The sequence below is a fragment of the Archocentrus centrarchus genome, chromosome 3 (genome assembly GCF_007364275.1).
Source record: "Archocentrus centrarchus isolate MPI-CPG fArcCen1 chromosome 3, fArcCen1, whole genome shotgun sequence".
Taxonomy (NCBI): domain Eukaryota; kingdom Metazoa; phylum Chordata; class Actinopteri; order Cichliformes; family Cichlidae; genus Archocentrus; species Archocentrus centrarchus.
In genome coordinates this window covers 5352460-5368617 of record NC_044348.1, presented here as the reverse complement: position 1 = coordinate 5368617, position 16158 = coordinate 5352460, and the positions used below count along the sequence as shown (strand labels likewise).

At 38.5% G+C, this 16158-nt stretch overlaps 1 protein-coding gene across 3 annotated transcripts; it reads right to left on the bottom strand.

Annotated features, from left to right (window-relative positions):
• Positions 1-1169: 1169 nt before the first annotated feature.
• Positions 1170-16147, bottom strand: LOC115801083 (mucin-5AC-like). 3 transcript variants are annotated; one of them, XM_030758793.1, is made up of 16 exons: positions 16058-16147; positions 11658-11723; positions 11192-11354; positions 10894-11081; positions 10385-10489; positions 9608-9746; positions 7662-7809; positions 7445-7577; positions 6701-6853; positions 6575-6612; positions 6439-6468; positions 6161-6327; positions 4904-5367; positions 4636-4735; positions 2480-2795; positions 1170-2062 (listed from the first exon to the last, which is right to left on the bottom strand). In XM_030758793.1, the coding sequence occupies exons 3-16, from the start codon at positions 11321-11323 to the stop codon at positions 1980-1982; spliced, it is 2196 nt and encodes a 731-aa protein (XP_030614653.1). In that variant the 5' UTR covers positions 11324-11354; positions 11658-11723; positions 16058-16147; the 3' UTR covers positions 1170-1979. The 3 variants fall into 3 exon arrangements, with proteins under 3 accessions (XP_030614653.1, XP_030614667.1, XP_030614661.1); XM_030758807.1 differs by having other exon boundaries at positions 11192-11349; positions 16058-16136; XM_030758801.1 differs by having other exon boundaries at positions 16064-16136.
• Between the last annotated feature and the right edge of the window lie 11 nt (positions 16148-16158).

Genomic DNA, 16158 nt, shown 5'->3' with positions numbered 1-16158 from the left:
ACTGAATTCACCAGATATACAGCTGGCATTTCAATACCACTAAAATAACTTTATATATTTTCTACATTATAAACTAAAAGACACTAACAAAAACGCTAACTTATAGATTTATCTACTCCTTTATTTAAATACACGCATATGTATGTTTGTGTGTTCTTTTAGCCTGTATTTTTTTCAAAATATAACTTAAGCATGTTGTACATTTAGAGTTTAGGTATGAAAATATGGCATGCTAAACCAGCCTTTATCGTTTTTTTTCCTTTATTATTATTATTATTTTTGCTATTGATGAGAAGAGCAGTTTTAAGCCTTTTGACAAAGCTTTGGCTCACTCTGGGCTTTCCACAGGACACAGGTGTATCAGAAGAAGCTTTTTGAGGGTGGCTGTAGCTCAGGAGGTAGAGCAGGTTACTTACTAGGTTGGTGGTTTGATCCCTGGCTGTTCCAGTCTGCATCCTTGGGCAAGACACTGAACCCTAAGTTGCTCTCCAATGCGTTCAACGGAGTTGAAAAGTGTGTGAATGGTAGATAGAAAGCACTTAGGTGTAGAAAAAAGTGCTTGTATGAATGAGGAATGTTGTATAAAGAGCTTTGACTGCTTGAGTAGAAAAGCCATTTTTCTGTAACGTTCTTCTAAATTACAACCACTACTGTATGCTTTACATGCAATTAATTAAAGTAATGGTTTGCAGTAATATTTAGGCTTGTATGGACCCCCCCCCCCCCCCCCCCAAAAAAAAAAAAAAAAAAAATTATATTGCGTTCTTTGCTTATTCTTTGCTGAAAATTACTGTCACATGTGGCTGAATGCTTCTAAAATCTAGTAAGTGGACCTGACAGCTAAATCATTTAATTGCACATATTGATCTCTAAGGCCAAGGACATATTCACATGCTTATAATTAGAATAAATGTATAGCCCTCCTACTTGTTATTCTCTGCCTCCCTGTTAAAACCACCCTGGGTTTCCAATGCTGCTGATGCTATTATCCTTAACTAACGATAATAGAATGACTATTTTCCAGAAATATATTCAGACCATATGTTTTTGGCAACCGGAGAGACTGATTACATAAACTAAAGTGGTTTCTTTTCATTAAATCTCAAACAAAAGCTGGGTAATTGATAATCAACCAGTACAGCTTTCATCAAATAATCATTCAAGCTTTATTCGTATTGGCCTTTCAAACAAGCTCAGAAGAAAATGTTTACAAGAGATTAATAAAATGAAGCTGTAGAGGAAAGATATATTAAAAACAGATTAAAACCACATTTAGTGGTTAATAATAATTGTTTAATAATTTGTTATTACACCATCAAGTATGGACATGTAAAATTTTAGTTTTTGCAGTTAAAGCAAAGATGGATGCACTTAACATAATCATAAGCACAAGTTCTGTGTCTCCACTGGGTTTTTGCTGGTCTAAGACAAAAATACATAAAGTAGATCTTAAGGTTAGAGGATCAAAGAGTGACAAGTATTAAATATTTAAAGGTATGCTAATTTTAACATACAGCAACAATTTATCCACAATGCTCCTGATTTGTTAAAACAACCAAAAACACTGAGCAACACTTCCAGTAAGATCTCACGACAGGAAAGGAATATGTTTCCACTGAGTCATTAAGAACATCCAATAACATACAGTGCATGCCGACAAACTGCTCCAGTATCTAACTAGTAAACTGTAAGACAATATTATATAATTTTCTAATATTAGATCTGAAGTACTTATTACTATCTTATAACTATGAAAAGTGATGAAAAGTGTAAAAAAAAAAAATTAAATCAAAGAACTGCAGCAAATCCTGTGTGTTTTCGTTTCCTTTTGACAGTATTTTAGTGTGTGCTGACTTTAATGTACAACTCTGAAACTGCTCAAAATACTCGGTGGAATCAACTGTGTGATTCTATCCACAAATGTCCCAAAGACACAAATGAGGTGCTCCTTAGTGTGACAGATAACTCCAATTGCATGATCAGTAAAACACCAGCTTTTGAAGAAATATGCTGAAAGTTGTCAAAATCATTCCTGCTGCCAGAGATGAGGCCTGTTCTGGAGCTGCAAGGGAGGAGAGATAAGGTTAGGTAGTTGAATTGACAGTTAACTCCAAGTGTGTATCAGCATTTCTACATTAAAAAAAGAATGCATAATTAAATGGGGCAGTGGTTTACACATTTGCCTAACAAGTGAAAGATCCCTGGTTTGAGACTGGGAAGAGATAAAAATCACTCTGTCAGGGTGTGACTGGTTAATCTCTACTGTCGCCAGTAGAGATTAACCTTAAAAAGGCCCTGAAATGAGGCAATGCTCAGTATTTTCTCAGAACTCAAAATCGCTGTTGCAGGAAATGTAAAAGTTTAAAAACTGACTTTCCTTGTTGACTTTCACATTTTGGTCGCTTAATGTTTAAATTCATAAAGGTCCTTAAACAAAACATAGGGGAGGTGAAGCCTTGTTTAGAAGATATTGACTTACCATTGCTTGTGGTGTTCTGGCCAGCTGTATTAACTGTAGTAGCTGTAACTGTTACAGTGACAGTTGTTGGTGTACTTGTAGCATTTGTTGTGACTGTAGTAATCATTGTAGCTGTTTTATCTGTAGTTACTGTGGTTGGCATGGTTGGAGCAGGAGTGGTGAGCACGAGGCTTATCGGTCCTGATGTGACTGTGTAAGTTCTGCTAAACACGCTGCCAATCAGAATGCTCTGATTCCCGGAGCGGGTACACAAATCTGGGCAACTCTGAGAGGGTGTGGTGGAAATGCACAGATTCACTGTGCACTGGACATAGAACTGTAAACAGAAAAAGCTGCATTCAGCAGTGTGGAGCTTCAGATCACAATATTTCATACCATCACCACATTAAGCACTTCAGCTATTTATAAAACATTACTACAGGACCAACACTAAAGCACTGTTTCAGAAAATGTGATGTAGTGATGAAGTAGAAAACAAGACGAATACTTAGAATGTGAAAGCAATCACAACCACGATGTATACAATGGTCAATAGCTTACCTTAGCATGTTAGCATGATAATATTTACTTAGTGAAAATGCTGTAGCACAAATGCTGGGATGCAATTTAAGAGATATTTATTCATTAACCAACACACAGTTCAAATTTTGACCAGATTATGGTGCTAGATGAAAGTGATTAAATGTCATGGAAACCAGTTTCTGTTTGACCCAATGGGGGATACCAACCTACGCCACAAGTGAAATTTTATTGACATCAAAAAAAAAAAAAGTGAAAACATATATATCAATTGCAACTGTTTCATACGGCTCAACAGGAGCAAACTCTCAAAAACATCTTGTAGGGATTTCCAAACTAAAAATACAAACTTTTTTTCTTAAACAAATTACTGTGGAAAAACATTAATAAAAACAAACTGCAATGATCATTCAAACCCAATATTTTTGGGGGGAATTGTACAAAGAATTTTTCAAATATTAAAACTGTTTTTTTTTTAACCTGGAGTCATTATGAATTCAGCGGCTGCAACGTGTCAAAAAAACTGACAGGCGTTTGCATCACCTCTTCTTTTAACAGCGCCGTAAAGGTCGGAGAACAGAGGTTTTCTGTACTTTTTAAGGAAATATTTTCTTATTCTTGCTTGATATAGGATTTCAGTTGCTCCTCATCTGTTGTATATTTTGTTTCATGTTTCCAAATCTTTTCAGTGGATAGTAGGTCTGGACTGGAAACTGTTTTACTATGGAGCCATGCTAATAAAAGACAAGCAGGACGTGGTTTGATTCAGTTACTCATGCCATGTGCACTAATGCAAGCTTTTACCCCAACAGTAGGGTTAAATAGATGCTGGATTATGCATTATGTGCCCCTCTCATCTTTAGCCAGAAGGATGTGGGCATACAACTTCCCACAAATGAGGTGCGTAAGGAGCGCCTCATCTTTTAGCTTCCAACTTGACTATCACAGAGCTGCTTAAGAAAAATTTTAGGGATAGACTGATTGAAAGATACGCTCTTATACAAAATTTCAGGTCAGTGCTGTCATTATTTATTTTTTCTCAAAAAGAAAGTATCAGAAGAGAAGATGGCTGTTTTTAGCTACTTACGCAGAATCTTTTTAAAAAAAACATTTATTTTAAAAAGGCCTGTTTAAAATTCCATTATCTAGAAAACTAATCTAGGTCCTTTCACCTGATTTGAGCTGTTTTACAGAATATTATGTGCCTTGTATGAAACAAAATATCAACCCCCTACATGCAAAACTGCTTTCTACATGATTTCAAATCTGCTGTTGGAGAGCAGACATTTACATATTTTAGGGACTACAAGCATCTTTCTGTGTTAACAGCTACACTCCAGTCCATATTCTAAGAGCCAAAAATTTACCTTAGAAAACTTGAAAGTGCCAGCTCAACAAGCTTTCTAGATAATGGAAATTTAAAATGGCTTAAAAAAGGTCTAAAACAGCCCTACCTTCATTCACAGGAATGCTGTGAATCTAATGACAGTAGGGACAAGTGTATCTTGGACAGGTGGGAGGCATTTGATGAACTGACATGGAATTAATTCTTTTTTTTGTTCAAAACTTTTAGTACACAGAAAGAGCATTGAAAATAATGTCTTTTGCTTATATGTGTGCTAAACAACATCACCCACCGTTGTTTTGTTGGTCTGTATTGTATTTAAGTTAAGGCGATAAACCCTGGTATTATTTTGGCCTGTAATAATCTCAAAGTTGTTGCTGGAGGTTATACACCTGAAAGAGAGAAATGAGAGTACTATTTCAGTTTATACGCTATGCTTCATATATAACTTGTACATGTATTCAAAACAGCAATTCTCTGAGCCATTTTCTAAGAGCATCTGTTCTCTCCAAAGTGGTAACTTTAAAAAAATGACAGGACACAAAATGAATGTTACTGACCCTTGATTCACAATAGGCCGGCTTTCTGCAAAGTCCTCTGTCTCAGACTCAATACAGCTGTTCACTATCATGTCAGCTCGAGCCACAGTGGTATTGGACCTCACATAGAGATCCAGTTGGCTGAGTCTGGTTCCTATTTGCTCACTTGTCGAGATGCTATTAGTGGAGTTGCTTCCCGTTCCAGAATCTGCTTCTCTACGCACTCTGAAGTTAGTGCGAAACTTGGGGTTTTTTGTGAAATCTGCCAGGGGTCCCTGTCCTGGGAGGTAAACTTCAATCCAAATACGAAACTCACCAAAGGTCTCTCTCTCTGTGGGCATGCCAATGCTAAAATTTGGGCCTTTGACCTGGGCTCTTGGGATGCGGCAGGCCAAAGGCAGAATAAGGGAGGGCTGGCGGCTGATCACAGTGTAGGGACGCACGCTTTTCAAGGTGTTGGTGTAAACCAGCTCTGAGCCAGAATGCTGGAAAAATTGATTGCATGAGAAAAGAGAGAATAAAAAAATTCAGTGCAAAATATTTCATCATGTATCAGATCATTTTAATACCAGACCAAAAGCCCATGTTGAATAAAAGGTTTCCAATCAGAGCTGTAGTTTATTGCACCTGTAGCTTCAGATGAGGGAAATTCTCTGATGACTATTTAATTAAACTTTACAGATTTTTATCCCACTATATAATTTAGCTGAACAGCATTCTTTGGCCTTACATCAATAATATACACCGTGGACGTGTCTTCATAGATCAGGGCAGATTCTTTCTGCTGGGGGTTAAAGCTACAATAAGCTGAAATTGCTGAATGATATGACTGTGTTTTTAATATCTTACATTTGATTCAATCCAGATGGAGGTACAATAACAAGGCTACAGGTATTAAGGTGCCTGTTTGAGTTTAAATCTATGAATTGTAATAATGGAAATCTTCTTACATGCTTAACACAGAGCTGATTAAGTCAATTCAGGTGAGCACTTCTGGAACTGAAAATCAGCAGTCTCCCTATTTCGATAGTCATCAACTCATAGTTCATGTTCATTAGTTATTTAGTTAAATCGGCCTTCTAAAGACTCCTGAAATACATATATATACAAGAAGAAATTAAACCACCTGATGTCAGCAAAGAGCAGATGTTAAGTTGCTCTTTAAATACAGCTGTGATCCATTTCTTTAATAAAAAATCTTTCATGTCTCAGTGAGAAAATAAGAAAATTCATAGCTACCAAAAAAGTAAAGAAAGGCAGAACTGTGTAGTATTTTACCACAGTCTTCGTGCCACAGCCATTCAAGGAGATGTTTGCAGTCAAATGTGTGTTGTTGTAGGTGACGGAGCAGGTGGGGCTGTTGAGCTGGAGTTCGGCCAGGTTGATGTTTGTGAGGGAGGTGATAGGGAGCACCAGAGTCATCTCCGTCTTCCCGCACTTGAGCTCTAACCGGGAGCAGAAGGTTTATTATTAAGAACTCACGCAACCACAATTATTACACACAAAATCATCAGAATCTCACACACAACACTTTCAAAAAAGTGTTTTGTCTCTACCTGTTCCAGCAGGTAGTGCTCTGGTTTCCCCTGAAAAAAGTGTGAGACAGGGACATATAAGTAGGGAGTATTTTTCAAAGAAATCCTGCTTTGAGGAAAGAAGCTGCTTTGCCAAATGGTTCTAGGAAGCTCTTACTTTGGTACAGCCACACACATCTGGGCTCTGACTGCAAACTGAAAGGATAAAATATGCAGATCAGACGGGTTCCGCAGCACATATATGCAAATGTATAAATGCAGGTTTGAGAAGGCATCAGCTGACCTCTTAGTATTTGCGGTAAAGCAGATGGGCAACAGATGAGTCAGGTTGTTCTCAGAGCGGATCCAACCCATGGCCAAAGTTGCCAGGGGGCCAACTGATGCGAAGCCAGTCCTGTAGAGGTCAGGGGGCCCGACCACTGCTAGCTCTAAAACACTGCAAATATTGAGAGAAGCTTTTAATAACTTTGATTGGGACAATTCACCTAAAAATCCGCTACACTTGTTGCAAACCCATACAGGTAAACAGCGCCCGATGGTTCTGCATTCTCCACATTTTAGATAATAGGAAGAGTCACACAGTAGCAAGTATTGCACCTAGACTGTAACACACTTTTGTACCTGTCACACACGCTACGTTTTTTTAGTCCCCTGTTGGAATTTCTGAAGGCAGAGGTCTGTGTGTCACACTGTGTAGACTGACAACTGCTGCTGTGTTTTGCATGACACAGGTTTATTTTTGCCTAACAAGCCAGGTACTAAAGAGACAATAAGCTACTGCTAGAATATAGTGTGAGAATAATATTGTATAGTTGTAACTTAACAATAAGTTACAACTATATAGTTACCTCGCCCACCAGTAGGTGGAGAGAGAGGTTATGTTTTCAATAATTTGGAAAATGTGTTAATTAGTTAGTTTTTAGTTAGTAGCAGAACATCCCAGCTACTGTGAAGGGTTAAAAAAATAGCAACAACAGAAAAACTAAAGAATGAACCATGCTGTGTTCTTTAAAAAAGCAGGACTCACCTCTCCTGCTCCGATCTGTAGTCAATGTTGATTTTCTCCTCCTGGTATGGCAGGACAAACAGCACAGAGTCCTGTTTTGGGGTCCTGTCTATTGCCACCGGTACATCAGAGCATGTAAAGGATGACTCTTCCACTGCAATGACAAAATGAGACGTCACATACTTTTTTATTCTCTACACCTGAACTGAAATGTCACCTATGCGATGATCAGCCTCACCAGTTAGAGAGAGATGCACAGGGACAGAGCTGAGGGGTGAATCTGTGACCTGGTTTATTCTGGGCAATGGAATCTGGTCCTCCACCATCAGGTAGATAAAATATTGTCCTGTGGGTGCTTTTCCAGTGAAGGACAATATGCATTTCTCCTGGTAAAAGAAGACACAATGTCAAGTTCCCCATGACGCAAACAATTTCGATGAACAAGCTCCAAACCAAACTGTTTTTAACTGTGGAAACTACTTTATCGAACAAGAATATTCAGTGACATATCCAAAGTAAAAGCAAGATTATTTCTGGAAAGGCAGACTTCTGCTAGGACAGAGTAACCTGATGTCTTCAACATGATTCAGCTGTGCAAGATGAGCAAGTCAACACATTCTTGAGTGCTGAATTGCTAAATATTTTCCCCCAAAAAAATCAGTGAAAGGAGGAGTCAGATCTAAATGGGTATTCCAGATTCTGACTGGTAGGAGGAGGGAGATTACTTCACTGTCTGCTCAAAATACACAGTGGAATCCAATAATGTTTTAGCATCTTGAGCAGGTGCATTGTGGAAGTTCTGGGTTTAGCACAAACAGGGATGTGTAGAAATGGTTTGCAAGAGTCTTACACAAGTACATTTGAACTGTATAAAAAAGATGGACGTAGCTTTAAGGTCTGAAAAGTGAAGCCAAAGTGGAAGTGCCCTAAGACTGCATTCTTCTTACAGTGGCATTTACTGTGACTGCAAAAGAGCTCTCGGTTGTATCTATGGGAAAATGGCTCTCAGATCCCGTGCTCTGTGACATCAGTAACCACTTTACTGATGAGATGATGGGTTCAAACTAATGAGCCCAAACCAGGGATACAACTTGAGCTTCAATCTGTAAATTACAGTCCCCACGAAGGAAGGTAAACCAGGGTATACTCATGGTGTAATGAGTAGTGACTAACGATGTACTAAATATTGATGATCTAATGATTGACGAGTCATTAGCTAGTGAGCATGCACAGTGGATCCGACTGGTTTGACAGGCAGAGCCACCCCATGCTTGGTACATCTGGTTTTGAAAAGCTAAAATAGTCATGTTGTCTGTGACTATATATAGTATAGGATAAAGAATGAATAAAACCTTACCATAAGCTTTGTAGAGGGTAAGAGCTGCGAATAACGATTGTATTTAAAGAAAATTTTAAGTCACACTGAAAAGCTCCTTTTGGCTGCTCCCTCGTCACAACTTATTGCTACAGTGAGTTTTATGACAGATGCTCTTCCTGACTCAACCCCAAAGGGGGGAAAGAAAAAAAAAAGTCACACTAACTGAGCATATTTAGATATTTGGGTTGGCCTAGTAAGCATTTAAATGTAACTGCAATCAAATGGTTCATACATCAAACAACTGCCATAACTTTTTTTTTGAGAGCTGCCAAATATTTAGGTTTACAGTATATGGTCACTAGTACGTTCCATGGCCTGCATTTGTAATATAACCATTTGCTTTAAATTGCTTAAAATTCACTCTCCCTAGTCTAGCTACTATGATAAATTAAGTCCTAAATGATCAAACATCAACAATAAAAATCCAGCAATAAATAACAGTATGACACCAGTGAGTACTTAAACTGAGCAAATAATTCTTAAATAATATTTGGAATGTAGAAATTGTGCACTGAATGCTATTTGCACTGCTGGCACACACACACACACACACATATATATATATATATATATATATATATATATATATATATATATATATATATATATATATATATATATATATATATATATATATATATATATATATATATATATACATATACTCTAAACAGATTCCAGCATGGGAAGAAGTTTGTTTTTTTATGACATATAAACTGATATTCATCCTTTAAATAGTAAAATAATTTTTAATTGAGAACTTCTTCTTAGAAATGAAATCCTTCAACTCCTGAAGTAGGACTCACCTCATTCAGCTCTATGAAAGAGTGCTGGGTGCAGCTGACACACTCCCCCTTGTCAGAGCTGGCAAACCGACATCGGACCTTGTCCCCATCCAAGTCTTTCACAGACAGATGGAAGGGCTGAGGGCAGTTCACACGGGCCCTGATCACACAGGACAGCGAGTGTTGGTAACATGCAGAACAAAAAGATGATCAGCCTCTCGAAACATAAATACAATCACATCAGAAGAGAAAACAAAATCAAAAGTGGTTTTGGTGCAGTCTGTACAACTGAAAGACAAAGCACCACTCTGAAAAAACCTTTGAGAAGCAGGGCAGATTATCTTGGCTGAAGCCAGTAACATGTCAGAATCTTGCCTTGTTGGTGACACCTGATCCTAAACTTGGCCCACAGCAACAGCTGCCTTCTGGAGCTAAAAATGGCACTACAAGCGGTGAGACTAACAGCTAAACAATCAGCTGAAACTTGCTGAGTAAACCTGCAGGCTCAGATGTCAATATGATATCATGTGGCCTTTAGATTTTTAGTTACTTAAGGAAGTAGCTTTGCCCAAATGATCTGAGCAACCAGGCCACTCAAAACTTTAAAGATCTATTTCATGTAAGAACTTCTATGGATCCTTCACTCATTAAAATCTATGTAGCTTATATTTCTTTATGATAGCCTAGTTTTCCTTAACTTATTTAACACAAATGGAGTTAATGTCTGAATAAAGGAGACCCTCCAAAAGGGTCTGTGAGAAAGAAAGTAGAGAGTATGTGAGTGGTTCTGTACATTACCTTAGTGGAGGAGGGAGAGCTACAAAAGCAGGGTGGTTGAGTCTCCCGTTGTTTGCCCGAATCTTTGGTCCAGCATTCATTGATACATAAAACTTTGTTTTGGATCTAAAACAGTCCCCAAAAGAAGTTGTATTAATGGTTTCCCCATTAAATTAAATAAATAACATCCCTGATCTGGAGCTTGCTGCACATATAGCTGGCTTAAAGGAAGGAGAAGCTTAAACAGCTTGTTTCAAACAAAGGATGAACTGCATCAAGGTTGAGTACAATCTATATGAGGATTTATATCTACGAATCATGCAAAGCTAATCTAGTAGCCAAAAAAAGGGAACTGGAAATGAGCCATCTACAGTCTCACAAGAGTTATATTGAGACCAAATAGACTGCACATTTTTTAAAAAGATGATTATTAGAGCTGAGTATTTAAAATGCAAAAAAAAAAGAAAAAAAAAAGAAAAATTTAAGATGTCTGAGGTCACGTGTCCTCACAATGTAAGTAGGTCTCATACCCTAAATTGATGGTAGCGTTGTAAATACTGGGAACAGTTTTCTGCCACTGACGGACACACCAGTCAGAGGGTTTGGTGCCGGTGAAAGGTAACGGGGTGGTGTAGACCAGACAGTCCTCTCCTGCAGCACAGAGTCCAGACAAAGATGGACAAGGACTGGGAGCAATGACGCTAAAATATGCCCGAACCTGCAAGAAGCAAAGAGACAAAATGACATGCTCCCTCATGTGTGCACTAACCAATATTTAAAAAATGACCATAAAAAAAAAAAAAAGAAAAGAGGGAAAATGATGCTCACTGTTTTCCCTCCATTGCTGTTGAGGGGCACAACATGAACTGTCAGGCCAAGAGAAGAGGCTTCGCAGGCTGGGCCTAACATCAACAGAGTCAGGCCCTGCAATAGGATATGCAATCTGAATCTGTCCAGCATCTCCACTCCTCAGTCAAACACGGAGTCTGAACTTTTGGGAAACACAAAACAGAAAGGTTAAGTAGTCAGGAGTCAGACCATGATGGACCCTGAAATATCTACATCAGTCTTGGCTGCCTTGCCTTTCTGAAACAAGGCTTGTTTCAGAAAGGCAAGGCAGCCAAGACTAACAGTCAAGACTAATGAATGTTTGAAAGGTTGAAGACTGAATCATCAACTGCAACCTTGTATCAAAACTCATTTTAATAGAAACATTTTATTAGTCACAAATTAATAAAGACTAATTATGATTAATAATCTCAAGTAGGATCAAAACAGAAAGACCGTGACATACCTGCTGTTGCTACTCTTCCTAGCACTGGTTGTCCTCCAAATATGACACCAATCTCAATACACGATCCTGAGAGAGGTGAAAAAAGAACCTCTGGAAATCACAACAACCTCACAGAACAATAACTAGCAGGTCTTAAAAAGAACAAAGAAGCAGTTCCTTTCAGTTTTAGTTCGTTGTATTTTACCCATCGCAGCAGAATTAACCTGCCTGACACAAATGCGTCCACCATATGAAAACCCTAAATAAGAATAGTGGGACACCACAAAGGAAAAAAGTAATAAAAAATATCCTGGCATGGAAAAATGCAAAACTCCATGTCTGGGTGTAAAAAGCCATTACAGGCCAACAACAAAAACAAGGAACATGATGGTGGGAGCAACATGGTGTGGTGGTGTTTGTATTATATAAATTGTTAATAAGAAACATTCCAGCTGTCAGTAGGTAGATTGATTGCTTAGTTTGCCATGTACTCCACTTCCAGTCATTATTCAAATTCCACAGATTTTTATTAAATTAGCTGCAGGCTAAGGTGCAGCTGCTTCCTCTCTCACCTGTGGTGGGAACAAAGATCGAGATCACTGACAGCAACTTATGAAACTCATGTCACGTCACTGATGTCGGGAATAGTGTTCATTTCATTTGTTTCCACTGATGTTTGTGTGCAAAGTGAATCGATGGCACACTGCTGTTTAACAGAAATAGTTTGACATATGTTTGTTTTTGCTAAAAAAGTTCGGTGACTCTCAGAATCTAAATCAGTGGTGCCAGCTCATTTTACATCGTGGACCGCATGTGAATTCAAAGAAAATGTTTTTACTGAGTAAAAAAAAAAAAAAAAAATCCTATCAAAACAGTGAAAAAAGGAACTGCTGTTATTAAATTGACTAATAAAAAAAATAAGGTTTTTCTTACTTTGGTGTATGACCATGGGTTATTTCTGTCAGTAAGACTGTAAAACTGATGAAACTGCAGACAAAGGCCCAAAAAGTTTGCCCTTCTTTGAAAATTCTTTTGAAATTTCCACATTTTCAGAGCCGTCCAGTGGGCTGGATTACATCAGTTTGTCAAATATACTTATAAAAATATAAATGTATTTTTAAATAATTTCTTTCAGCAGGTCCGCTGTTGTGTACAACAGGACAGTGTTCATAGAAAATAAACACCTGACGATATAACTAATTATTGTCATTAACCAACAATACAAAAAAAAAAAAAAAAACACTCCATAGGGCAACACAATGTGTGATATCTTATTCTGGACCCCCTATCGATAATGCAGATTCTTCTTTAAGACAATCTGGCTTACAAGGCCACACCCCACAGCTTATCCATAAAACAGCTGGGCTGGTGTGAAGTTACTGATAGTTTAATGGGAATGTGTCTCTGAATGGCCTTAAAACAAAAGAGTCTCTCATTTAAAGAATTAAGGTACAACATAACACGTGTTCTTTATGTCTCCACTTCATTACATATTCCATATGCATGATGTAACTCTTTGAGACACCCCGAAAGGAGATGGTGCAGCCCAATATCTTAACCACCACAGCAGAAGTACATGAGCTATGCACAAATGTAGACATTTACATGGCAACCAGGTCAGGACCCTACAAGATGTGAAGGCCAAACCTGAGAGGCAGAGGGGCTATTGGTGTGCAAAATGCAAGACTGGCACCAAGAAGACCCTGCAAAGATGCAGAGGGAAAGCCAGAATGGTGCTGCAATTGGTCCACAAGATGCTAGATCGACCAAGGAGACAATGCCCAGTTGGCTACCACTGAGATGCACACAGCACCTGCTCTTCAAAGGAGGGACTGTCTGGCACATTGAGATGGTAGAATCTAGAAAATGTGGACTCACATGACCATGTTGCAGCAGCACAAATGGCACTTGACAAGGCCCATGAAGTGGCCACACCTCGGGGTGAGTGGCACCGTACTTGGGATGGGAGGAGAGTTCCCAAAAATGCATGCCTTTGGTGAATGGCCTCTACAACCCGATGAGACAGCCTGGGCTTTGACTGTTTGGATGTGCCCAAGACCCCAGAGTTGAAGCAAACTGGGACAGGAGTACTTGGATAGAGTCTTTGGTAGGAATGCAGGGTTAGGCCAAAGGATACCCCTGATCCTTCTGGCAAAAACCTGCGGCAATCACTGTGAAACCTCCTGGCAAATGTTATGAAGACGATGAAAGAAGCAGCAGCTATCAGAAAAGCTGTTTTAAGGGAATTTAAAATTTGCATTGTTGAGGGGATCAAGAGGGGATGCTGCAGAGTGTCAGAGACTTTGGGGGTTCCATGGGGGAATCAAGGCTCCAGACATGTGAACTGTAAGCCTGTGGGCACCTTTGAGAAACTGGGAAATCAGAGCTGATTCATCCCGATTGAGTGCTGAGTGACCAACATGAACTGCCTGAATCACTGTCACCATACCACACAGGGTAACTGCAGATTTGCCTGCCTCCAGCTATCCTGGCTGTGGCCTCAGAGGGCTGATCTGGTGGACTGCACAACAGGAGGCAAACAGTGCCCAGCCAGCCTTAGTGGCTGATGCAAAGTCTTGTACTTTTGTACTTTCTTGTAAAGAATCCTCTCCGCCTCAGTCGTGTTACCAACAAGGATTAGGTATCAAAGTACATAAAGATGGTCCTGACATTTATTCAAAGACCATTATTTCAACACATAAATGACTCAACAGTTTAAAACTTAAAATACTCTTCCTAAAACTCTTACAAAAAAATCATTTATGATAACCATGATTAAAACAACAAAAAGTAACAATATTTGACTTCTCCTATCAAGAACTATTCTATACTATAGAATCTCCTATTTTTCTATTGAGAACAAAATAAAGTTCCCAACATGTCAGCCTATCATACGACACATCCTCAGAAAGCTGAGGATGTACTCTTTAGAGCACAACAGGATTTAATTGAGTTCCTTGAAAATATTAAAAGTTATCCATGAACATGTAATGTCCACTACAGAGGACAAAAGTCTATGGGCCGGGTCCCAGGAGGATATATATATATCAGCTCAGATATGTAATGAAAGTGTGCTGAGGGTACTACAACGTCTTTTGACCCAACAAAGCCAAGGCCCTATTAACTTCTCATCTGTGATCTACAGGTGCTGGCCATAAAATTAGAATATCATGAAAAGTTTATTTATTTCAGTAATTTCATTCAAAAAGTGAAACTTGTATATTATATTCATTCTTCACACACAGACAAATGTTTATTTCTTTTAATTTTGATGATTATAACTGACAACTAATGAAAACCCCAAATTCAGTATCTCAGAAAATTAGAATATTGTGAAAAGGTTCAATACTGAAGACACCTGGTGCCACACTCTAATCAGCTAAATAACTCAAAACACTGTTTTCTCTGAGGTCCCAGGTCAACGCAGCCGTCTACCAGGAAGTTTTAGAGCACTTCATGCTTCCTGCTGCTGACCAACTGTATGGAGATGCAGATTTCATTTTCCAACAGGACTTGGCAACTGCACACAGTGCCAAAGCTACCAGTACCTGCTTTAAGGACCATGGTATCCCTGTTCTTAATTGGCCAGCAAACTCGCCTGACCTTAACCCCATAGAAAATCTATGGGCTATTGTGAAGAGGAAGATATGATACACCAGACCCAACAATTGAGAAGAGCTGAAGGCCACTATCAGAGCAACCTGGGCTCTCATAACACCTGAGCAGTGCCACAGACTGATCGACTCCATGCCACGCCACATTGCTGCAGTAATCCAGGCAAAAGGAGCCCCAACTAAGAGTGCTGTACATGCTCATACTTTTCAGTTGGCCAACATTTCTAAAAATCCTTTTTTGTATTGGTCTTAATATTCTAATTTTCTGAGATACTGAATTTGGGGTTTTCATTAGTTGTCATAACCATCAAAATTAAAATAAACATCTGAACTATATCAGTCTGTGTGTAATGAATATATGTGTCACTTTTTGAATGGATTTACTGAAATAAACTTTTTCATGATATTCTAATTTTATGGCCAGCACCTGTAGATTGACTACAAGTGGTAGTTTCTCTTTTCTGGCACAAAAAGGATTTGAGTATTGGACTGATCAATACTTCTGGACTATGCTTAAAGATAAGCCCATAAAAGGAAACCACAAAATTTAACCAAACCCTAGCAATTCTGCCAACAGAATTGGTCAAATCTTCAGCTAGAATTATGCTAAACATTTGAGCCTGTATGTATAATTTTTGACGCTGTGTGGATTAGGAAAAAAAAAAAAAAAAAAAAAATCCAGAATAAATTAAAACTTCTGCAGCCAAGATGTATGCTGTACAATCATCCCAACTCAAACTACCACAGAATAAAACCCAAACACAGTAAACAGATTTTTAAATTTATCAGACAAGAATAAAAGTATACCTTTACCGTAATGTGGCTTCAAATGTTCATTTCAAAGTCCAACTTAAGTGCTTTCAGTTTACATGTTCTGCCTATAATGTCTTGAAGTTGAGGTGGAGCTT